At 41.9% G+C, this 26843-nt stretch overlaps 1 protein-coding gene across 3 annotated transcripts in view; it reads right to left on the reverse strand.

Moving 5' to 3' along the window:
• met (MET proto-oncogene, receptor tyrosine kinase) overlaps nucleotides 1-12269 on the reverse strand; it is a 61288-nt gene extending 49019 nt beyond the window's left edge. For 2 of the 3 annotated variants that reach the window (XM_062546597.1, XM_062546595.1), the window contains exons 1-2: nucleotides 11842-12269; nucleotides 6515-7709 (exon numbers count right to left, since the gene is read on the reverse strand). In XM_062546597.1, the coding sequence (XP_062402581.1) occupies nucleotides 6515-7702 (1188 nt within the window). In that variant the 5' untranslated portion in view covers nucleotides 7703-7709; nucleotides 11842-12269. Of the gene's footprint in view, nucleotides 1-6514; nucleotides 7710-8640; nucleotides 8678-11841 lie in introns of all 3 variants that reach the window. The other variant, XM_062546596.1, reaches the window with a different exon arrangement.
• Between the last annotated feature and the right edge of the window lie 14574 nt (nucleotides 12270-26843).

The raw sequence follows: 26843 nt of genomic DNA on the forward strand, positions 1-26843 counted from the left end.
TTCATAATGTACAAACAAACACCCACTCGAAGTTCAGTGTCCATACGTCCAAACAATAAACATAAGAAGCCGACAGTCAAAAACGACAACGAGATCTCCCAGACACGAAAAACAATGTTTATCTCACAGTTTGTTGAGTATCGTTCCAACACTGATGCGCAAGGCAATCTCAGCTTTCGCGCTCGTTAAACTAAGGGCAAACCCATTCATTGTGCCCAAAACGCGCATCCATCTATCAGCTGACATACAATTTACTTAGATGGCATATGAAAAGTCAAGAAGAAGAAACATATTTTCATTTAAGCAACGTTTATGCAACCATGTAAAGGGAAGCATTGGGGGAGTCAGTTTAAGTTGTCAGACTAGCTGTGTGCGTTTTCAGGGAAGAAATGTGTTCTGAATAGCCTATGTGCAGATGTTCTTCCCAGTTCCAAAAATAGGTTAAGAAAAAGACTGAAATACATATGTTCAAAGCGGCATCTTACAGAGGGCCATTAAAACTTTAGCAATAGGGTTTTTTTTTTTTATCTCTTATGTTACTTATAATTCGCCCCCTTTATTTATTAATATAAAAAAATTTCGGCGCGCGCTTTGCGCGCGCAACGGACCTCATTCTTGTCCCCCCCAATGCTTACTACGTTCCTACGCGCCTGCATGCAGGGGAATACATAATTAGGCGCATTTAACGCTTCTCCTCCCATCTTTTTACACGAACCTCCTACTATCAGCTGACACTCCCTTAAATCCATATGCATGAGACGGAAAAGCGCAATTTGCCATTTTCAGCTCCCGCGACAGGCAGTCTGCGCCTTCACCTCATTGCGGCCCGTTAATACATACCTCGCCATCTTTCTATGCGCACGTTGCGAAACAAATACGCCTGAAGTGGGCGCAAAAGCGTTAGTACATCTGCCCCTGAGTGTTCCCATAATTCCATGCGAGTTGATGTTAATCCAGTAATATTAGATTACCTGTCCTGCAGGCTATTAATACATTTTTTTATGTTTTCACATGTAATGCATCCTATGTAGTCGTGTGTTTTTTGTTTGAAATTGTAATCTGTACTTAACTACTTCGGTGCCTCAAGACTTTTGCATAGAGAATTGAAGTCACCCTTAATGTGTATTGCGTGTACCTAGTTAAGTCATTGGGTATTTAATGAACAAACTATTTAGAGTTGAGCAGATTCTTGTTACTTTGTGAAATGCATTAGTAAGATTCATACACCAGTCATGTCATCTATTAATTTACAATAGTACATGGAACTGAAGCACACGGGTAGCTTTTCACGGTAGATTAACTGTAAAAAAGTCACATTTTAAGGATAATTTGCAAAATTAAAAAAAAAGCACTGACCTAGTTAATTTTTTGGAGCTGTGAACTTAGTTCACAATTATGAACTATGAACTGAACTAGTTCATTTTAAAATTTGTGAACTATGAACTGAACTAGTTCATGAAGAAAGTGAACTTCCCCAACACTGCCACCGGGAATCCTCCCGAATCTCCCGATTAGCCACCTTGGCCTGCACACACACACACACACACTAGGGGTGTAAAAATTAACCGATGCGTATCGGTAATCATTCGGAACATTCAAAATGCGAGTGCACCGGTAGGCAAACCTTTGGATCGGTTTTTAAAATATACTATGCATCGATTGATAAATCGATTTTAAAATGACGAATCGGAAAACTAAGGTTACAAATTATGTTACTTTCAAAATCATGAGACCAACCCTGATTTGCTAACACACCAGAGCGTCTAGCCTTCTCCAATGAAGGTAAGTAGCGTCACTGCTACAGTGGCAAGTGGAAACAAAACTAGTTGTGGAGTTTAGTGAAACGCAGATAACGCTGACGTTAACGTGTGTTGCAGTATCCTGAACGAAGTCATATTCAGTCGTAAGCGCAAGCCTTAAACCTAGCTTATAGACGTACAACAAAACACCCCTTGTCAGCTTCCTGCATTCCCCTTTCCGCGGGTCTCTCCCCAATGCTTCGATGCCTTACTGTATGTTCGGTGCACGTCTGAAAGTTGACTGAGGAGAAAGGGTATTGCTTAGGCTACCTGTCATTGTTGATGTGTTGAACGCCCTTCTCACAACGTGTGTTAGTAGTCTCCTTATTTATGAAAGGTAATCCAGACAGACACTCTTTTCCCAAGAGCTACAGCTACATCACATAGTTTTAAACTATTGTGATTTGCTCAGCAGCTAAGTAGGGTGATATGAATGTAGGCCTACTATTAATTGGCCGAGTGATTTCGTTTAGAGGCATTTGGCCATGTTCTTATTATCAAAATGTTTGTTGTCTTTCAATCCAGTCAATCAAGTCTTTTGGAAAAATATAACTAATGACATGCAATTGTAACTTTTCTCATGCCATTTAAAGTAGCTAGCAAAATATGGAAAATAAAATGAGATTAAGAACTATGTTGCATTTTGGGGCTTATTACTGCATCGTATTGAATCGTATCGCATCGTATCGAATCACACTGAATCGTGCTGTATTAAACCGCATCGTCTTTGAATCGTATCGTAGCTTTATGAATCGATACGAATCGAATCGTCTTAAAAGGGAGAGATTCACACCCCTAACACACACACACACACACAAACACACACGCACGCACACACAATACATGCGTAGCCGAATTGCACCTGTAGGGGGAACACGGGGCGCTGTGTGTGACTCGTGCGCTGATAGAGGGGTGGGTGATCGATTTGCCTGGCATCAATTGACTCAGTTTCAGCACCACCGTGGTGAACAGCTCTCGTTAAGAGCTTCTTAAGAAGCTTCTTTTGGTTGATCTTAAGGTCACCCTAAGAAGGCAGTTAAGAACGCGTCTGGGAAACACCCGTATCTTAGCGCTCCTTCTTAGCGATTCCTTCTTTGGAGCCTTCTTAAGTCCTTAAGAGAGATCGCATTTGGAAAACGCAGCCCTTGTCAACTGCCTGCAGGAACTCAAATCATGGATGACCACAAACCTACTCAAACTCAAAAGTAACAAGCCAGAGCTCATGATGGTGGCCCCTGCACCACTGCTCAGGAAAATTTGAGATCTGGCCCTGGTCGTGGAGGCTGCTCCATTTCCCTATCTACTGAGGTGCGCAACCTGGGTATTACTTAGACTCCACTCTTTCTTTCCGGTCTCACATTAACAATGTCACCAAGTCTGCCTTCCACCTCAGAAGCATCTCAAGACTCCGGCCCTCACTCACACATTCCGTAACTGAGACACTCATCCATGCCTTCATCACCTTCCGCCTGGACTACTGCAATGGTGTCCTGTCTGGACTGCCCACCAAGGCCCTTAAAGAGACCCTATGCAACTTTCTGCAGGAGACGATCGCTCCTTGTTTACATCTGGAAGTCTGAGACGAAGAACCACGCTTGCAATTTATATATTTAAATATAGCCTATACATATATAAATATACACGCTAAAGCTGTCGGGGAAGCTCTGCAGAGAAAATGCAAGCGAGCGAAAACGAAAAACGAAACCGAAACCAGAGATGAAATCGCCAATCCTGCATAGTTCCTCTTTAAGGCTGGCTTACATTGTACGATTTTGATCTGTTTTAACAGTCGGCGACTAAATTTCCAAAATCGGGAGGAAATCATGGGAGTTGTACTGGAATCGCGGCGCGCTCCCGTCAACTAAATCGTTTAGTGTAAGGTGCCAATCTTAGCGGTTTTAAGTCCGTCGGAGGCAGTCTTTTTCTAGTTTTGCCGTTACGACAATATCAAACATGTTTGATATTATCGGAAGTCTTTTCAGTCGTGGCTCATGCAAATAGTGACGTGAACATTAAAAACCAATAGTGAGCTCGCTCCAACACGAAAACAGGAAGGGGCAACAGCTGTAGCTTATGTGATTTTTTGTTATTTCATTTCTTATAAATGATTAGTAATTATTCTACGCGACAGAACAGCTCTATGTCTGTTAGGGATGTCACACATGAAACAATGCTTCAGAAACGCGAAAAAATGACTTTGATATGAGTAGGCTATCATGTGAGTTCCTGTTGATGATGACGTGTAGCCTATTGCACGATGGAAATAATTTGAAGGAATCTAGCAGCAGTCTTGTAAATAGTGACCCACAGTCTTTGCAAAATCCTAATCTTAGACTGGCCTGTGACTAGAAACTCAATGAATTGTCTTTAGATGTGAGAGGGTCTGAGACTGTAGTCTTTCAAAAATCTTTTCCAAATCTTTGCAAAGTCTGTCAATGTAAGGTAGGCTTTAGCAGACTCCAGTATATCCAGAACTCAGCTGCCAGGGTTCTAACACACACAAAGCCCTGGCAGCATATCTCTCATTCCCCAACAGCTTCATTGGTTGCCAGTCAAGTCACGCATCGCCTACAAGATCCTCCTGCTCACCTACAAATCTCTCCATGGACTCTCACCACAATACCTCACAGATCTCCTCCACCCCTACAGTACATTCAGTCACACTCCCTGCGGTCCTCTGACAAGGACCTGCTGGCCATCCTCTGCACCAGGTTGCGGACTTTTGGGGACAGGGCTTTCTCTGTCAATGCCCCAACACTCGGGAATACTCTACCACTCCATGTCCGCTCTGCCCCGTCTCCCATGTTCAAAAAGCACCTCAAAACATTTCTTTTCACAAAGTCCTTTGACCCCTAACACCCCTCCCTATTTCCCCAAGGAACACTTCGCTGTTTTTTTCATATTAAACTATGTTATTCGCTTAATTAAGACGAGTTGATACATACCTCTCATGTTTCAATGCGTGCACTCACTGGCTCTAGCGCGCAACTTTGATAGCACTTAGCTAGCCCAATGCAGAGTTTCCCACACATAGACAAATTTGTGGCGGTGCGCCACAGATTCAGCACCGGCTGCCACATAGCCTATTGCGTTTCGTTATTATTTTTTATCTTTTTTAAAAAAAAATGTAACGCTATTGAAAAACACGCAGCATTCGATAAACTGAATTTCCTTTCCCTGCTCTCCCTCTCTGTCAATCACGCATCTGTCTCTCATACACACAAACACACGCACACACACAGCCCCTCCCTTACGTGCACGCCGCGTCTGTCTCCATGAAAACCAACGATATCATCCCTGGAAGCGTGGTTGCACTGATGCACATGACGCTGCTCGGGTGAAGCATAAAGTTCTTCCGCAACCTTTGTAGACTATGCCTGCAAATTTTCCAAACAGTACTGAGTAGAAGTAAACTAATTCTCCTTGGCCCGCTCTCGTGCGCGCTCAATGGACACCCGCCCTCGACATGCACATTTAATCTAGATAAAACATTCACAATCGTGAACGCAATGACGCACAGAAGACGACTAGCTAAATTACTGTTAGATCCGTTTAGCATCATTAGTAGGCTATGCTGCAGACATTTGATAAAAAATATTGCATTAAAGTTGACTGACCATCTCAATACCAATGTTTTTCAACTCCAAGACTTAAAGGGACCTGGGAGAAAAAGTATTAGCTTACCTGAACAGAAACTGAACAGTCCAACCAGTAGAGTATGCTAAACTTAGCCTGCTACTTTGTTTACAATATTTTGAGGCTTCAACCAGACAGCTGAATTTAAGAGGTGGAGTTATAATATGAATAGTAGGCCTAGGCCATAATCTGCATAAAGATTGCCGTTATATCAGAAATGTCAGTATATACAATGTAGGCCTATAATAGAGTAATTATACAAAATACATAATTTGTGTGTTTCAAATAAAGACAAGCTCTACATCTTGTTAAAAAATCATTCACATATGTCATGAGAGCGATAAAAAGGCGATGCACTCCAAAGAAAAACTAAAAGTGCAAGAGTGAGAATATTACTGCGCCACACAATATAGTTATCCCTCTTATACCTGCTTACGTGAGAGGTATGTATCAACTCGTCTTTGTTAAGGGAATAACGTACTTTAATATGAAAAAATTGTGAAGTGTTCCTTTAAGCGACCTTGGGTACTATGAAAGGCGCTACATAAGTCCTAGTTATTATTATTATTATTATTATTATTAATATTATTATTATTATTGTGTTCAAAACAATCCGAATGCTACAGAATTCCACATAGCTATATAAACAAATGGTACAAATGGTGCCACTGACTTGAGTCATATCAACCACATACTAGTCTAGTAGCACCAGATTCACGGCCCCTTGAGTCGTGGATCTGCCCAAGGCCCCCCCCCCCCACACACACATACATCATTCACCCCCTGCAGCTCTTACTCTTAACCCCCCCCCATGCACTTTAATGCTTTTTGCACTTATACTTCCCCTCCCTTCTGCACAATAGGCGAGGGAACTGACAATTTCACTGCATTCTTTTCATTAGTAATCATACATGCGACAAATAAACATCCTTGTATCCTTGTATCCAGTACAACCATGATGAAATGTCAGTCTGAAGCCTTGTCAATTGATGTGATAACACATAGCCTAGATGTTCCAAGCTTGTTGAAAGACTTAATATTAATATTGTGTTAACACAAGTAAACAAATCCTCTCTTACCGTGTTGTAGCATTGCTTTTCATCTGAGCCAGTAAAATGATAAAGCTGTCTGGTTTGGCAATCCTGAATGTATGATCTGAAAAAGTGGTTGATATTTCCCAAGGAAATGACGCAGACAGCAGAGCTGTTGGTTGGTTCAGGTGAGTTTGGTTTGCTGCGGGCAAAAGCAGCAAACAGCACGTCTTCGCCCTCCTTTATGTCAAGTATCTGTCGGAGGTCATGACCAGCTTTGGAAACATAGGCTGCCTGCAAGACATTGAATTCTGTCTTGAAAGACCTCTTTCTTCTCTTTTCAGTGAGGATACAGTTGAAGGGTATTTCAACATAACGCCTTAGCTCACGGTCAGACGAACACATGCGGGCAATACGTGTGTGATAGGTATTTGATTCTCTGTCCCTCTGTACGGTAAGAAAATATGCGTGGGAGCCACTCTGGAAAGCATAAACATATTGCAAATGGTAATTGTCACGAAGGCTTGGCACTAAGTCCATATAGGATTGTTCTGAAAAGAAGCCGAAGCCGTCTTGTGTCTCTTTCATAGCTCGCACAGATATTGAGTGATATAAATGTGTCAGAGGTGAGTTAGGGAGGGCAACAGTAGCTGAGGCCAGGCTAACACGCTCAGAGTTGCCCACAAAGAATCTGACCACGCCATCACTTTCCACACTGAGGATCTGTGCACCTGCAGGGCCAGCCACACAATCTGGGCAGCCGTGATGACCCCGGTCACTGTTGGGTGAATGCATCCATTTCACTTCATCATCAAGCCTTCCCTCCATTAGAACATGGCGGCGGCAGAGGCCTTGTCCTGTTGAACCACAGCTGAAGAGTTCATCATCATAGTAGGTCTCAATGAGAAGGGATGAGCTGACATCTTTGAACATGTGTTTGAAGCCCTGGCAGAAGGTGCAGCTAGGCTCTGGTTCTATTTTGTACTCTGTTATCTTCTTAAGATCCCCAGACAAGGAATAAAGCATGTCAGCAGTGGCCACATAGACAATCCCGTTAAACACAACTATGTCTTGTACAACAGTGTCTGACATGAAGTATGGAAGATCATAAGTCACTGAAAGGTTGAGTTTGGCATCCTCAGTTGGTTCATCACAATGCAGTTTGCACTTGACATTCATGCAGAGTGCAAACAGGATAGTCAGGGTGCAGGGGAAAGTAATCTTCAATAAGACCATTTTGTCCCTAAAAGAAGCAGAAGGTGAGAAAGTAAATCAGATTAGGCCTATCAATGCACATACATCTTGAACCCAACTGTTCGCCTTTCCTCCTTTGCACATGTAGCACATGTAGCACAAAATGATCCAGATAGCTTCCTTAAAATGTAGGCTGTCTTACAATATCTCTTGGTGGTCAACACCATAATCAACATGCAACTTTGATCATTGCTGTATCAAAAAACATCATCGCATAATCTTGGTAACTTTTCCAAGTACTGTAAATCAAAGTCTGTTCTGCCAAACGGGATACAATCCCAATGCCATATAATCCCATCTCCAAAAAAGTTTGAATGCTGTGTAATGGTGTGATCAGTGCTTTTTTGAAGCTGCCAGAGTTTTTTTCCCTATGGAGAAGACAGTGTTTTCAAAAGTGCTTTTTTTCTGCAGCTCAGAGCGAAGTTCAACTTCTCAGATTAAAGGGCCGCCTTTTTTCCAATTACAAGTTGAGTAATGAGACATTCATATCCATCAGAACTGGAGATGGCAGAGGAGACACTTATAGAGAGCCTAAAGGCCGGCGCCCACCGGACACAGCGTTCTGCAGTCTGGGCTTGACGCGCAGGATTTTAGAATAGTTTTCTATCACTGTGCGGCTGCTGCGTGGCAGAAGTTTCTAGTGGACTTTGCTCCATTGAAAACAATGGAGTTCTAATTTGTTAATTGTCGCGGTGCACCGCGTACGTGTCTGGCGGGCGCCGGCCTTAAGCCCCACCCCTTCTATTTGCCACCATGGGACCTATCTTCAGAAAGATGATGATCGGTAGTCAATGGCGAAGACGATTTTTTTCATGTCAAGAAAGTTGCAGTTTATTTTGTAATTACTGAAAAGTTATTACTTATTACTGAAAAGTTATTATTAAATTGAAAGTTCGTAATTCCAACAACTACAAACTCACCAATCGCACTAGTGATGTTAGCCCATTAGGTCGCCACCTAGTCAAAAATGAAAAAGCAAAAATGAAGCATTGTAGTCGCAGGTATCTTTGGTTGACAGCTTCAAAACTGTACGAAATTCCAAGTGTATTATGACACCCTCTGAATGTATGCCGAGTTTTGCTTAATTTGGTTCATGGCGCTCGTGCCATGTACGGGTCCGAGCGCCCACGGGGACCCAGGTTGGAGTCCGGCCTGCGGTCATTTCCCAATCCCACCCTATCTCTCTCTCCCACTTGCTTCCTGTCTCTCTCCACTGTCCTATACAAATAAAGGCAAAAAGCCCAAAAAATATACTTAAAAAAAAAAAATGTGGTTCATGGGGGACCATACAATAATACGCACACACTCACACACATGCACGTACACACACTCATAAACACACACACAAAGGCACACACATACACACACAGTACACAGGCAGGCATACACACGCACACACACACCTGCATGCACACACACGCATGCCCCCCCCCCCACACACAAACACGCACAAACATACACACACACACACACACACACAAATGCAGGAAGCACACACACACACACACACACACACACACACACACACACATTCATCCATTAAAATGGTATTACATTATTGATTCAGAAATGTTGCTACATTATTGGCAAATTATTACATTATTGGCTCTATTAGAATAACATTATTATGTTATTGGTCGTTATTACATTATTGGACGATATTACATTATTGGCTGCTACACTCCCTAAAACATAAAAAAGAAAAGAATACTAGGATTTGCAAAACATGCGAACACAATTTTCAATTGATAGCATACTGTAAGAGCCATGTTGAACGCTGTGTTGCTTCACCTCTTCTTTTAACAACAGTCTGTAAATGTTTTTGAGACTGAAATGACCCATTCTTGCCTGATAGAATTTCAGCAGTTTATCAATCTGTGCTCTTCTGGAATCACTACGCACACAAATTCGTTCAAGGGACTGAACTTGGAATGAATACACTGAGGATAAGGGACTGAATTTGAAAGAGTTTCCTCTCATGTCTAGGTTTTATTCGCTATTTTGAAGAGTTATTCCTTTATTTAATTTCTATATCTCTTAAGGTTTTGTCTACTGTTCAACTAATTAACTCCTTTTGTGAGTTAGTCAATACATACCCTACCGCTCTCCCGAGCCTAGTTTAGAGCTTAATCCAGGACTACGAGCGCTACACAAAATGTATTTTTTGCTCCAGGTCAGGTCTGGACTGTAGGCAGGACTTTAGCATCTGCTCTCTTTTATAATGGAGCCGTAAAGTAGAACACAAGCAGAATGCAGCTTGCCTTGCCAGCTTGATTGTTTTCCTGACATATCAAAATCTTTCCCTGAAAAAGTTATTGTTTGGATGGCACAAAACTTGTTTAACATTCAGCCTTAACTGTGCAAGTTGTACATGCCATACACCCCCATACCATCAGAGATGCTGGCTTTTGAACTGTGCACTAATAACAACTTAGATGGTCCTTCTCCTCTTTGGCTTAGAGGATGTACAATCCATGACTTCCAAAAAGAATTACACATTTTGATGCACAATCACAGGACATTTTTCCACTTTGGCCCAGTCCATCTTAAATGGCTAGAGGGGGCAGCCATGTCCCACTGGTGAGGGCTTCAGACTTGTAACCAAAGGGTTGGCTGTTCAATCCCCGACCAGTAGGGAAAATGTGGGTGGGGGAAGTGGTTGAGCACTGCACTTCCATCCCCACATCCACGGCTGCCATCAAGTGCCCTTGAGCAAGACACCTAACCCCTCACTGCTCCTCACTGTCATTTTCCCGCTGTATCAAGGCAGCTCACTGCTCCGGGTTAGTGTGTGTTCACTGTGTGTGTTCACTAATTCACGAGATCAAATTCCTTCTATACGTAAACTGGCTGAGACGTAACATGAGCTGTGGTCCAGATAAGACATCAGCATTTCTGGGTCAAATATGGTTTCTCTTCATGGAGCATCAAACTGTATTCATAGATTATGATTATCGGAAGTTTTCCTGAGCCTATTATTTTCTATGGGCTATAGAAAGGGTTTTGTGCCACATGGGGCCCCAAAGATCACTACCATCCAATATTGTTTCTCCATGTGCCTGTTTACGAAGACTTCTCTGGATTCTCTAAATATTTCAATGATATTATACTAGCCTATCATATGAAATCCACAAATACTTTGCAATTTAAGGATGAGGAGCATTGTAGCCTAAAGCTACAAGCCTACCCACACATGTTCTGTGATGAATAACCTACCTTCTCATCTTTACTTCTTTGCCTCTCTGTGGTGCTCTTTTTAAAATACCAAATCGTGGTGACAATTAACCTAATCGTAGCCTACTTTGTGAAATGTCCAAATTGTTTAAGGCTAGTTAGAATCACAACGTCTTGCCCCTGTCTCAGCGTGAAGATTTTCACATTTTGAAATGAGCGAATACATTTTCCATTAAATAGTCAAATTGGTCAGTTTATCAGATATGTTGTCGGCTATAGCCTAGCCTACCTTTTTGCACCGAAATATCGGTTTAAACAGCAAGATTAGCAGATGATGATATCTGTCTGTCTTTATTTACATTTTTACAAGCGTCCAACTTTTTCGGAAATGGGATTGTAGCCAAGTGAAATACGTTTTTCTGATCGTCATAACACTGTAATCACAACTAAACAAACAAAAGACCATTACGAAAAGGATCGAATATAGCACCATGAGAAAACATAGGCCTACTTTCCCTTCTCATTGTAGGAGAACCTGTTGTTCGGACATGGTAAAATCAGGATAGCTGCTACTGATTTTACATCGAAGTGGCGCTTTCGGCTTTCAGTTCAGTTTTTTTCAGCATGTCCAAGACGCTATTAACAGGTGAGCCCTGTCATTCAATAATTAGAATGAGAATAATCTACGGTAGCCTAGAACACCGACAATGTTTTTTTTTTTTTTTTTTTTTTAAGCATAAGGAACAAATATAGGCTACGCATCCAATAGGCCTATGCAAATAAAGCGAAAAAGTGAAATAGCGATGCAGCTTTCATGGCGATGATTAGTGTTTGGCCTACATAGCCTTCATTTTGAGAGCTGATAAACAATAGTGACTTAGCCTTGTTGACCATTTATAGATTTGGTAGGCTATAAAAAAAAAAGAAGCTACAAAGCCAACTCTTACCTATTCACAAGATGTTCATAATGTGCGCAGTCCAAAGCATACTTTCGTCAAGGTGTCACAAAGCGTTCCCACTGGATCACTCAGAATGGTCGGTTTTGCCAGAAACTTTGCCTTCCACTGGAATTCGTCTCACAGGATGCGAACATTTATGACTCATTGCCTAGGCTACCGCGAATGACTGAGTCACATTTGTTCAACCCCCCCTGAATTTTCTTTCCACTTGCCTTTAGGATGTGAAAACGAGTGCCCCGCACCGCACTTTGAGACAAGTTGAGCGGAGGCGATACTCTGGTTGTAAAGACCACGTCACGAGTGATGAGGCACAGTTGGGTCAGTGTCATCGGTGATTCAGGGACAGTTCAGTCCAGTCCACCTGTCTTAACGCTCAGCCTATTCTATAAAATTAAGAAAATCGGATAAAAAGTAAACTACCGGAGGATGCCATTGCATGACAAAACGTGACAAATTCGACGAGACGAGAAAAAGTTTAAATAAACGCTTTCATCAGCCGAGCATGCTGTTCTCCAGAGGAGGGTCCTTGAAAACTCAGAGCATGAAGTTCAGAGTAGCCTGGCTAGCCTATAAAGAACCTTTGGCTACTCAGGCATTTAAAGAACAAAAGACAGGCATCCACAGCATAGGCATAGGCTACCCAAAATTAAAGTGTGCTTTAACTAAGTCTATGTTCTTTTACTTAACATCTGCCTATGTAACCTGACATAGGCTAGGCCTAAGCAGTCGTTTGCAGGCTAGGCTATCCTAAGTAATCTAATCGTGAAACAGTAGAATCTCTCTTCTCAACCTGTAACGAGATTTGCACCTTCACATTTCACAAATGGCTACGAGGTACACGAGCGCCTCCAAGTGGTTGTGAGGCCTATATTTTTCATCTCATTTGCATGGACCTCTACAGCGAATGTTGTTTTTCAGTTGCACAAATTAGGCTTAGAAATGTTGACTAGTCTAGGCACTCTTGGTCTTGATTGACCTATTTGACGGGACCCATTTGTCATTTGAAGTCTGCAAGCACAGGCATTATGTTAAATGCTGACAGAGCAGGCTGACATGATTTATGCTTTAGTCACTAGAGGTCTCCTGCTGTTCATTTAGCAAATGCACTTTCTATTTACTACATACTACTGTAACACTGTTTACATTGTATAATCAATGCCTGCCCTGACAGAAAAAGTATTTGAAAAAGATGTTACAATTAGACCCAGGCCTACTTCAATAAACAAGCAGGGGCGATCACGTTGAAATAAATACAAACATTCAAATCAGAGAGGCCAAGAAATTATACTTCGCCAGGCCATTACTTCAGAATCGAAAATAATAGTCCTAGGCCTCTTGAGATGCCATTAAATGATGCCATTTTTAATTATTAATAGCCTGAGGTTAGATTGACACGTTTTTTTCATATGACTAATTGAGTGTGTCACTTTATGATGCACTCATAATATCAGAGCTACATTTAAACTGTTTAAAATATGGCAGGTTGGATTAATGCAGGAATTCTCAACAACTGGAAATTGCCTATGGATGCTTGAATGTGTGAGAAATACAAGTGTTTTGTTTGTTTGTGTCAACCCTTATTATGTGTTTCTTTATATGGCCGGGCCTTCTACCGTAAATTGTCAACAGATGAAACATATTAAAATATATAAAGCTATCACATACTGGATCATTAACTATAACCTTTCTCCACAGAAAAAAAAGAAAGAAAGAAAAAAAATCATCACTCCATCACTCAGGTCTCATCATCTAAACGTTTGAGTCAACTGATCAGACTCCCTTCACTATTACATTGTAAATTTACATGAAAGAAATACACTTCCAGCATACATTGATTTTTATCTTCAACGACATGGCAAAGCATTTAGGCTATTTTGTTTGTGAACAATAAAACAATGACATAGCCTATTCATTCATATAGGTAGGCCTACTTTTGAAGCATCAACAAAAAAATCCACGCTAAATGCTTTTTTAGGGTTTTGGAGAGGTATGGGCAGTACAGTGTAACTCTACAGTACATTTGAGACAACTCTCATTCAGGATGTCCACTTTTTCATGATAAGGTATGATAATGTATAACATATAAGGGTTTTAGAACAGCTTAGACCCCAGAATATATCCATCTTGTACCGGTACAGTGTGCTACGAATATGTGCCACTCTGTCTCAGATGGCATAGGCTACTTCTGTCAGTACACTTCTATGCAGTGCCCTGTGTGCTTACTTGTGTAGTGCGTAAATTTCAACAGAATTTACATCTCAAATCGAGCACCAACTCTGTGCACTTAACGGAAACATTTAAGTATAACTTTATTGGTGTCCTCCATTTGACAGTGACATTTATAGAAAAAGGAACCTAATTTTTACCCCAAAAAGTACTTTTATTTGAACACATTTACTGATGGCAGGTGATTAAACAGTAAAAGGTTGTCACAACTTGTATTTGATCAAAAACACTAAAACGTTTTCACAGATCACAAATTGGTCCGATTTTCAATAAACATGATACACATTACCTTCAGACCATGCCTTATTACCTGCATTACTTTCTGGAGCTATTTTCGAAAGCGTTCACCGATGACAGCAAATTCCAATCGACGGTGAAGCTGCCAAACAGGAAGTGAACTCAAATCTCGGGAAGTCTTTCATGTATCAACACCAAACTTCGTACATAGGCATACTGTAGGACCCAATTAGGAAGAGGCTCAAGAAATGTGGTGACCTAGATCAATAGGGGGTGCTGTAAAATTAAGCAATATAAAGTGTTTGCCTGTAAACGTCAACATAATTGATCCGGCCACCATATTGGATTCCATCAAAAATACTAACTGTATGTACACACCACCGCCGACTTGAGCTTCCAAGAAGCTCTGGACACCCTGCCAAGGACGCCGTGCAAAGCTTTGGACGCTCTGGCCACTCTGACGTGCCAGCATTCTATGTTCGATCATGTTCGTTGCTGGTCGTTTGCAACGAACATAGCTCATTACCATAATGTTGAGCCAATTTCAACTTTCTATTTGACGCTCAAGCCGCTCAAAACGCCACGCCGACGGATTTGCTGCTTGCAGCTGAGAGAAGCCGGCTTCCATTGAAAATGAATGACTTCCTGAATTTTTGGCAGCTCAAGTCGGCGGCAGTGTGAATACTGTAAGAAGTTTTCACAGTTCATAAAATGTCTCTGATTTTCACAAAAATTGGCACGGATGACATGCTTCAGACCAAGCCACACAAAAGTTATTTAATTGCGTAATGATATTTGAAAGCGTTTGCTCGTCACAGCCAATTAAAAGACCAACCAAAAATGGCAAAACCGCTAAAAAGGAAGTGAACTCATATCCCGGCTAGGCTTTCACGTATCAAAACCAATCTCAATACTTTGAATCAGGATCCAATTAGGACGAGGCTCAATACATTTGGTGACTTTTCACCATGGGGGCTATAATCACAGGAAGTAGGCTCATATCTCAGCAATGCTTTCACGTATCGAAACCAAACTTGGTACATGGACTTGGGACCCCATTCCGAGGAAGCATAATCAATGTCATGACCTTTGACCACTAGGGGGCCGTTAGAGTTTTAGAAAATCAGTTCATATCTCAGCAACGCTTTCATGTATTGAAACCAAACTTGGTACATGGTCCCCATCCTGAGGGAACGCAGTAGATTTCCAACATGACTATGCACCATTGCACAAAGCAAGGTCCACAAAGACATGGATGACAGAGTTTGATATGGATGAACTTGACTGGCCGACCCAAAGTCCTCATCCCAACAGAACACATTTGGGATGTATAAGAGTGGAGACTGACAGCCAGTCTCCTCGTCCAACATCAGTGTGTGACCTAACAAATATATACGCTTTTGGAAAAATGGTCAAAAAATCCCATAAACACACTCCTAAACCTTGTGGAAAGCCTTCTCAGAAGAGTTGAAGCTGTTATAGCTGCAAAGGGTGGACCGACGTCATATTAAATCCTATAGATTAAGAATGGGATGTCACTTAAATTCATATGTGAGTCAAGGCAAGTGACCCAATACTTTTGGCAATATAGTGTACAGTGCAAGTGAGAGATGCTAGCACCCATGGATGAGTTTCCTCTCTCACTCTGAGAACAAAATCTCCAATTCAGAAGCATCCACACACACCGAACTATGGTCACCGAACCGATGATAATGCATCTTGTCATAGAGCAAAAACTGTTGAATTCCTTGAAGAAAGACACATAAGGTCAATGTCATGGCCTGCAAATAGTCTGGATCTCAATCCAATTGAAAATCTGTAGTAGAATTTGAAGAAAATGGTGCATCCCAAGGCTCTAACCTGCAAAACTGATCTGGCAACTGGAATCAGAGAAGGTTGGAGCCAGATTGATGAAGAGTACTGTTTGTCACTCATTAAGTCTGTGCCTCAGAGACTGTAAGCTGTTACAAAAGCCAGAGGTGGTGCAACAAAGTGCTAGTGGTGCGTTGAAGTGTTCTTTTGTCAATTTGTTTTTCATGATTCCATATTTTTTTCCTTGGAATTGAGTGATTCCATATTTTTTTCCCCTCTGGTTGGTCTAAAACAAGCAACTGTTGCTGATTAATTATTTCTTGATTTCCTTTAATGTTTCCTAAAGCCAGAAAGTTGCCATTTGAAATGAACTTAGTTTTGTGTCATGTCTGTGATCTGGCTTTTTTTCTAAAAAATCAAACAACTGGATTAACATCCTCCAAGACTGGTGATTCCATAATTTATGCCAGGGGTTGTACACAAGGTCAACAAATCCAAGATTTAGAAGAGGGTCTAAATAGTAAATATAGCCGCAAGCGGCGATGGCGGGCCCGAGCACCTGCGGTGCGGACCGGTGACATTTCGGCATCTAACAAAGCAACACATACTTGTTGGTTTGCATGTGCATGAGCAACACACATGCCCACCAAATTTGGTTAATTTTCATCAATGTATGTGTCAACCACAGCAGACAAAAAGCTAGGTGGTGCTATAGAGTCCCTAAGCCACACCCAAGGCCAGAGCTCTATCCCTGACTAGCAGTAGCAATAACACACATGCCCACCTAATGTGGCTCATTTTTGTGAATGTATCAACCACAACCGACAATGCGTTAGGTGGCGCTATAGACTCCCTAAGCCACACCCTAGGCCAGAGCTCTGTTTCTGACTTGCGGCAGTAATAACACACAAGCTCACCAAATTTGATTCATTTTCGTGAATGTATTTGTCTATCACAACAGGTAACACACTAAGTGGCGCTATAGAGTCCCTAAGCCACACCCTCGGCCAGAGCTCTGTCTCTGAATAGCTATAGCAAAACACATGCTCACCAAATTTGGTCCTTTTTCGTGAATGAACTTGTCAACCACAACAGACAATGTGCTAGGTGGCGATATAGAGTCCCTAAGCCACACCCTATGCCAGAGCTCTGTCTCTGACTAGCAGTAGCAATAACACACAAGCCAACCAAATTTGGTAAATTTCCTTGAATGTATGTGTCAACCACATCAGACAATGTGCTTGGGGCTAGGATAGGCTAGAAGAAGTAGGATAGACAAAGGGAGAATGGGGAGTGTGTGTATGTGTGTGTGTGTATGTGTGTGTGTGTGTGTGTGTGTGTGTGCGTTTGTGTGCGTTTGTGTGTGTGTGTGTGTGTGTGCGTTTGTGTGTGTGTGTGTGTGTGTGTATGTGCGCGCGCGTGCGTGAGAGAGAGAGAGAGAGAATGACGGGGGAGGGGGAGAGACAGAGCAGAGCTGAGAGAGAGAGCACCTACTCCTGCGCAGCTAAATGGATGGAGTATGAGACACATACTCCAAACAGAAATACAAACACAAATAAACCTCAATACTCACTTACTGTGAACATGGCTAAAGTCAAAATTGCAGCATAGGTTGATATGATTATTATTATTATTCATCAACTTGCTTCAAAATATTTAGCTAAAACTGTGTCCACCACAATCATTAATGCGCTTTTAAAAAACACAAACAACACCAAATTCAAAACTTTGTATATGACTGTCACTACAAACACACTAATACTCCATCAAATTTCATCCAAATTAGTCACTGTTTTCTGCCTATAACACCAACTTTTTGTTTCTTTTATAAGACACCTAGATTCAAACCTTCGCCATTTCAATATACTTTTGAAATTCAAAAATCTGGTCGCTCTTGGGCAACCCCTCAAGATCATTTTACTGCTGAAAGGACATGATTTCGATAAACTGTCTAGGAGAAGTGTTTCAAAATACATGATGTGCAAAATTCATAATCATAACCATAACTCAAATTCTTCGAATATTTACTATAGAGTGTAAATGGAAAAATTGTTCAGATTAATGCAACACACATGCCCACTAAATCTGGGCCATTTTCGTGAATGCATGCGTCAACCACAACAGACAGCGTGATAGGTGGCGCTATAGAGTCCCTGAGCCACGCCCTAGGCCAAAGCTCTGTCTCTGAGTTTCGATTGCAATTCTACAAATGGCTGCCAAATTACAAGAGTTTTAGAGCATGCCAAGTTGGTGAAAAAAAAAAACAGGTAAGACGGAAAAAAGAATAATAATAATAATAAATATAGCCGCAAGCGGCGATGGCGGGCCCGAGCACCTCCGGTGCGGACCCGTGACATTTGCGGAATCTAACAAAGCAACACGTACTTGTTGGTGGGCATGTGCATGAGCAACACACATGCCCACCAAATTTGGTTAATTTTCATCAATGTGTGTGTCAACCACAACAGACAACAAGCTAGGTGGCGCAATAGAGTCCCAAAGCCACACCCAAGGCCAGAGCTCTGTCTCTGACTAGTGGCAGCAATAACACACAAGCGTACCTAATTGTCGTGTATGTATGTGTCAACAATAATAGACAATATACTAGGTGGCGCTATAGAGTCCCTAAGCCTCACCCTAGGCCAGAGCTCTATCCCTGACAAGCAGTAGCAATAGCACACATGCCCACCAAATGTGGTTCATTTTCGTGAATGTGTCAACCATAATGGACAATGTAGTAGGTGGCGCTATAGAGTCCCTAAGCCACACCCTAGGCCAGAGCTCTATCCCTGACTAGCAGTAGCAATAACACACATGCCCACCAAATGTGGTTAATTTTCGTGAATGTATCAACCACAACAGACAATGTGCTAGGTGGCGCTATAGAGTCCCTAAGCCGCACCCTAGGCCAGAGCTCTGTTTCTGACTTGCAGCAGTAATAACACACAAGCTCACCAAATTTGATTCATTTTCGTGAATGTATGTCAATCACAACAGGTAACACACTAGGTGGCGCTATAGAGTCCCTAAGCCACACCCTCGGCCAGAGCTCTGTCTCTGAATATTTATAGCAAAACATATGCCCACCAAATTTGGTTCAATTTCGTGAATGTACGTGTCAACCACAACAGAAAATGCGCTAGGTGGCGCTATAGAGTCCCTAAGCCACACCCAAGGCCAGAGCTCTGTCTTTGACTAGCGGCAGCAATAACACACAAGCCCACCAAATTTGGTTCATTTTTGTGAATGTTTGTGTCAACCACAACAAACAACGCTCTAGGTGGCGCTATAGAGTTCCTAAGCCACACCCTAGGCCAGAGCTCTGTCTCTGACTAGCAATAGGAATAACACACAAGCCCATCAAATTTGGTTAATTTTCATGAATGTATGTGTCAACCACAACAGACAATGCGCTAGGTGGCGCTATAGAGTCCCTAAACCACACCCTAGGCCAGAGCTCTGTCTTTGACTACCGATAGCAATAACACACAAGCCCACCAAATTTGGTTCATTTTCGTGAATGTATGTGTCAACCACAACAGACAACGCACTAGGTGGCGCTATAGAGTCCCTACGCCACACCCTAGGCCAAAGCTCTGTCTCTGACTAGCCATAGCAATAACACACAAGTCCACCAAATTTGGTTCATTTTCGTGAATGTTTGTGTCAACCACAACAGATAACGTGCTGCTAGGTGGCGCTATAGAGTCCCAAAGCCACACCTTAGGTCAGAGCTCTGTCTCTGACTACCAGAAGCAATTCCACATGTAGCTGCCAAATTACATCCAATTCATAACCTTTTTTCTGCCTATAACACCAACTTCCTGTTTCTTAATAAAACGCCATAATTCAAACCTTCGCCATTTCAATATACTTCAAAAATTCAAAAATCTGGTCGCAATTCCTGTCGGGCAACCCCTCAAGATCATTTTAGTGCTTATATGACATGATTTCGATAAACCATGTTTTCCCTTTTAAAATACAGTAACACAAGCAGTCACACAACCAAGTATGGTGAGACAAAATAAAACGTGGTGCCTAAGCAGGCAAAAGGGATAACTATAGGCTATTGTGTGGCGGAATAACATTGGGGGCACTTAGACTCTGCGCAGTAATATCCTCACTCCAAAGTGAAACTGAAAGTGCAAGATTGAGGATATTACTGCGCCACACAATATAGTTTTCCCTCTTACCTGCTTATGCTAGGGTGACCAGACGTCCCGGTTTTCCTGGGACAGTCCCGATTTTGAGTGGCGTGTCCCGAGTCCCGACAAAAGCCTGTCGGGACGCTAATATGTCCCGGTTTTCACCAACCACTATTGAAGTGTGGTTTTAATATAGCCCGATCACTACCTAAACCCATGTAGAAACTAGCATAAAGCGTCCGACGTAGGCTATGATTTGTGTGCGTGTGATCGTGTGCCAGTCAATCGCAACAGTCTGCACAAGCTTGAAGTCAACGTTACATTGTTTCATTGCCTCATTTTAATGGCTACCAGGTTACGCTACGACATTGCTAAAGAGAAAGTCATCATTCTCAACAACCTATTAGTCCGTGAGCCAGAGGGGTTGGTCGTTACCAAAAAGGTGGCAAACCATACCTTTACTGAAAGCCTGGAATTCTCAGCTTTTCAATGATGTATAATGGCCATCTGACAAGAGTAGCTGTTTAGAGTTATCACACATAATGTAAACGAAGGTTGAGAAAATAATATGGTCGAGTTTCGTTTTCAAAAAATGTTTTCATGCATAGGCTAGCTAGATAATAGGTGAGGAGTGTTTAGGAGTCAGACAGTGCAGGCCCTAATCTCTGACTGAAAGTGCACAGAATTTGTGCATTTACACAGCAATATTTAAGAAATGTTCTTGGGGGTGACACTTGGGCTTGGACGGCTACAAAAAAAGTTTCACCTGTCGCATGTTGACGTTACATTTGATCGCGCACAAAAGTGTCCCGGTTTTAGTTCAGAGAAATCTGGTCACCCTAGCTTATGCACCACGTTTTATTTTGTCTCACCATACTTGGTCGTGTGACTATACTCGTGTAACTGTATTTTAATAGGGAAAACATGGAGGTGTTTGGTCGCTTCTAACTTCATCTCGGTTTGGATCCTAATGAATGCATTGGGCTAGCTAAGTGCTATCAAAGTTGCGCCGCGCGCCAGAGCTAGTGAGTGCACGCATTGAAATGTGAGAGGTATGTATCAACTCGTCTGAGTTAAGGGAATAACGTAGTTTAATATGAAAAAACGGTGAAGTGTTCCTTTAAAAGTTCAGGATCACCTTGAATTTTGTTGTTTTCAACAAAAACATACATGAAGGCAACATTTTAAGAATACTTAAGGTTAAAATCATTATTTTGCACTCTGACAATGTCCTCATGTCATGATATACAAACCAATCTTTTCAGTGATATTTTGTTCCTGTATGTATTGTACTTTAATGGGCACATTCTCCATTTATTCTGATATACTGTACATGCACTTATTAATCTGAAATACGAGCTCAAAAGGTGTTAACAAATATGACGGTCAAGTGAACAGACTTGTCCTAAAAGGACAGTCAACAGGCCTTCAGCAAGGAAATGATTACTTACATCACCATCTAGAGACTCAACAAAAGGCTGAAGTTCACTCTGCAATCTCTGTCTGTACAGACGCAGGAACCTACCCACTGAGCAAAAACTGGTCCAAAATATGTCCAGAGGTCGTGGTCGCCGAACTCCAGAAGACGTCTTCAGACTAGCCAGAATGAAAGTTTTTAAGACGTATTTCCTGGACGTTGAATAGATGTGTTGTTCTGGGTGTGATATACTGTAGGCGTCGCTTGAAGACGTCTGAAATACTTAATTAGACATCCAGAAGACGTCCTCAGAGTAGCCAGAATGGCAGAACGTCTATAGACGGTCTATAGACATCCCGAATGGGGTCAGGCTGGACTATTGTCCCAATGTCATTTATTAACTGTTTCTGGCTGTCAAATAGACGTCCAGATTATGACTTCGCAGAACGATTATTTGCAACTAATGTTGGTTGTCTATAGACGTCCTGAACCGGGTCAGGCTGGACTATTGTCCCAGTGTCATTTATCAACTCATTTTGACTGTAAAATAGACGTCAAGATCACAGCCTGGACAGACCACTGTTTTTTGGACGTCCATAGACGTTGCTTGCTCAGTGAGTAGGGACGAACTCATCAAGGCGGTCGAAAAATGGTTGCTTCAGGTTCGTGGAGACTATCCGCCTGAATTCTGCTTCAGTCTACATAAACACCAAGGACAAACATGGAGACAACATTAACATAAAAACAGCATTTAATCAGGAAGAATGTAATACAAGTCAGTTTAATAATACATCAAGTAAAAATAACACTAACCTGTCGCTCTGTGAACAAAGCGGACCACCTGGCTTTGACATCCTTGACTAATGGCTCCTCCCCAATGATCTCCTTTCTCCTCAGTGAAAAGGTGCTGTCCATCAGGGCATCAACTACCTTCCAGTCCACATTCCTTTTCCAATCCAATCCAATCCACTTTATTTATATAGCACAAATTTAAACAACCACAAGGTTTCCAAAGTGCTGTACACCACAAAATGAGGACAACAGTAGGATAAAAGAGATAAAACTGATTCTAAAAAAGTAAAAGAAATAAAAAAGAAGTAGGATAAAAAGAAAGTAGGATAAAACTAATCAATTAGCATAAAATAATAAAATAGAATAAAATCAAATAAGATAAAATACCTTCCGGAAATGTCGCTGTGGCAGCTGCGCAACGCTTCAACAACACTTCACTAACATTTCCGGAAAGGTACTGACTCGATTAAATTCATTCTGGACACTCTATCCGACCACATAAAGACGTGAGGATACTTCGGTTTGGCTTTAGGGACCCTCTACTCACTACCACGTAAGTGTAGCGTTGTTTGGAACAGTAGAAGAGGTATAAAAATAGCGTTTTGTAGTGGCGAAAGGACCTGCCCCGGTCACTTACAGGCTAACGAGTTTTGGCTGAAAACGGTGAACTCGAACTTTCTCAAAATACATCCGAATGACATGATTTTGGTGTCAACTCAACGTATGTACTCCCAATAGTCCGAAAAATTGATCTAAAGTGCATTTCACTCCGGATTATCCCTTTAAAAGCAAACAACAAAATTTTAAAATGAATCCTAAAATGAACAGGCAGCCAATGGAGTGAGGCTAAAATAGGTGAAATGTGGTCATACTTTCTAGTGTTAGTTAAAAGACGAGCAGCAGCATTTTGGACTAGTTGCAGACGGGCAATGGAGGACCCACTAACCCCCATATACAGTGCATTGCAGTAATCCAGCCGGGTGGTCACAAAGGCGTGGATTACTGTTTCAAAGTGCTGTCTCTGAAGGACTGGTTTGATTTTTGCCAGCTGCCTTAATTGAAAAAAGCTAGACTTCACCACAGCTTTAATCTGAGTGTCCAATTTAAGGTCAGCATCCACCTTTACCCCTAACTTCTGTCTTTTTTTCATTAAAATGTAAAAAGTTAAGAGACATCCAGGCCTTAATATCGTGTAAACACTCAAGCAATGGCTTAACACAGTAGGAGTCTGACTTTTTAAGAGGGACATAGATCTGGCTGTCATCTGCATAGCAATGAAAAGAGATGCCATGTTTCCTGAGAATTGAGCCAAGTGGGAGTAGATAGATGGAAAATAAAAGGGGGCCAAGCACAGAGCCCTGTGGCACCCCATGTGACAGGGGAGCGGTGGAGGACACAGAGTCAGCAAGGCTAACACAGAAGGTTCGCTGAGACAAATAAGACCTGAACCAATCTAGTGCTGTGCCACTAATGCCCACCCACTGCTCCAAACGAGCAATCAGGATGTCATGATCCACTGTATCAAAGGCAGCAGTCATCTAAAAGTACAAGGACAACACAGTGACCAGAGTCAGTAGCTAAAAAGATGTCATTAAAAACTCTTAAAAGTGCTGATTCAGTGCTGTGTAATGTTTTAAAACCGGATTGGAAAATCTCAATAATATTTTGTGCATTTATAAAATCCATGAGCTGGCAATAAACAATCTTTTCCAAGATTTTAGAAAGGAAAGGTAATTTGGAAATAGGCCTAAAGTTAGCTAAAACAGTAGGATCCAGACCAGGTTTCTTTAACAAGGGTTGCACAACTGCATGTTTAAAATGAACAGGCACCACTCCAGAGGACAGGCTGCTATTAATGACTGCAGTAAATGCTGGTCCAATAGTTGGAAAAACCTCCTTAAAAAGGTGACTTCTCACTGTCTAAATAGACCTCTGAAGTTCACCTACAAAAAAGCCACCATCTTTGCCCATATAAGGAGATCTGGTATCTTGAGATTTTTTCTATGGGAAAATAACATGGGGATTTTGAATTTTCGCACCTGTTCAACTCTCATGGGGACGAAGAAATTGGAAATGCAGAGGTTTTGCGCTACAAAGTTTTGTCCTCTACCTTCAAGTGGATACTGTGATCTTCGGTAGGTGAAGATGGCACACTTTGATCTTTGCTACCCCAGAGCTAACTTACAATGCAACTTGCCATAGGCAGTTAGCTTCAATTAACTCCCGGATCTCCTTATAGCAAAGATGGCAGCTTTGGATCCTATTTGTAGGCTAACTTCAGAGGTCTATTGCGTCTGTCTTGTTCAAGCATTTCCAAGCTTCTGTTCAGGGGGTTCAGGCTGAAAATTCACCTCTGACCTCATAGCCTTCTTTGGCCTTCTGGCATCCCCTGATGCTGTCCTTTTATGCACAGAGAGCTCCACAGACCCAGCAATGCGCAATTGCTGTCCCATTTTATAGTATATGCTGTATTTCCAAGCATACCACCCACCTGGTGAGCCAGCCTCTTTCAAGCATGGAAATTTGTCCACCAATGCTTTCGCAACAATGGCACACTCTTTGTGTCTCAGTTGGGTGGGTCTTGATGGCATATATTGCCTCAGCCAGGCTGTTAAGAATGTCACTAGACATCGATTTAGGCACGTCTAACAGGGAGCCATCTCTGAAATAAGAGTCATTGCCACCGCAGAGTCTCAGCTCAATGTCAGAGGGGAATTTGGGGATGACAAAGGGCTCTAGAAACAATCCACTGCGACTGGCAGTTGAATCACCAGAGGAGGTTGTGCGTACGCTAGCAGGCTCCAGAGTAGAAGCAGAGGGCTGGTCATTCATCAAGGTCTCCTGATCTGAGGACTCTGGGACATGCTTCTGGGACATGAAAATCCTCAACGTTGCTCTTTCTTCTGGAAGGTCGGACATGGACATCAAATTGCATAACTTGTTTCCTTAAAGGGGGTCTTCATATTGAACAATCAGCCTTGCATCCATACATCCAAGCTCTCTCTTCAGCAGGCTGATGAACGCATCAAGTGTTTCGGGAAGACTTTCTATTTGAAGTCTTCTGATGTCGTCTGCCGCAAGGATTATCCGAAACAGCATAGTTCCTAGAGTCATGACACAGAGAGACAAAACAAAAAGGTTAAGTTAAAACTAAGCATGCACTTAGGATGTTCAATATGCATCAACAGGCAAAACAATGACTGATATTGACACTAAACTCCCAAGAGCAAATTATTACAAAGTTAATCAGTGTAACAACCAGAAGAACCAAAGAATAAATAATACAGTTGGAAGACAGACAACACACTGTGTGCATTCCCAACAGGTTAACTGCTCTGAATATTTATCAATAAAGCAGACTTAACAACAAATAAATACTTACCTTAGTTCAGTAAAAAAGCTTTTGGAGAAATGTAGTCCACGGATGGTGTACAATGACGGTGGTGTAAAATCATTAAGATCCTCAGGCTCTACAATAGTGGTGTCCAAGGTCTCATATTCCTGCACAGTTCATAGCATCGAAGGTGGTCAATATACCAGGCTGTGAAGCGTTCCACAATGAATAACACTTTTTGTGTGACAAACAGTATTTTCACTATTTTCGCAAAGTCAGGAAGCCATGTACAGTATGTCCAAATGATACATACAACCATGCCCTCAGTGTATTTGGTGCCATGTAAAGTCACACTTGAAGTAAGACCAACAGACTTCACTCCGTTGTATTTCTGTTGAATGGCGGTCTTAACAGGAAGCTCCAAAAAGTTCGGGTGAAATATCTGTGACATTCACCACCTCCAAGTCGGGTTTGAAAACACTTTGCATTCGAAGATGGTAGGCAAGAAGCAGCTAATGGTGTGTGGATAGAGTGAGCAGAATGTTCTTGAAATTGTTCACATCTCGCACAACCTTCTTGAAGTAACTATGTTTAGCTTCAAACCAAATAGTCCAAAAGTCAACCCGAAGCACCTCACAAGGTGTGCATAATGCTCTATGAAATGGTGTTTCGGTTTCAACCTATATAAACCCTCCAGGAATCGAGCACAACGATTCTTCTGTAAATTTGGGGCTACACTAGATCTCGACAATGTCTTTCAATTCCAAGAGAATGCCCCATGCTTTGTTATGTTCAGGGACTAAATGGCCGATTATGAGTGGGAGCAACCGAAGCAGAGTCCAGTTCTCGTGGCCGTTGCCACCAATAGTCCCTTTAACAAGAGAACTCTTGGTTATTTTATGAGGTTTGTTAAGTTTATCAACAAATCTGTAAGGAAATGTCCGAAATCTCCGAATGGCATTGTTCAACTCTTCCAGTGTGAAAAACTTACTTGAAATGAAATCATTTATACAAAGAGCTAGCTCAC

The sequence above is a fragment of the Sardina pilchardus genome, chromosome 10 (genome assembly GCF_963854185.1).
Source record: "Sardina pilchardus chromosome 10, fSarPil1.1, whole genome shotgun sequence".
NCBI lineage: Eukaryota > Metazoa > Chordata > Actinopteri > Clupeiformes > Clupeidae > Sardina > Sardina pilchardus.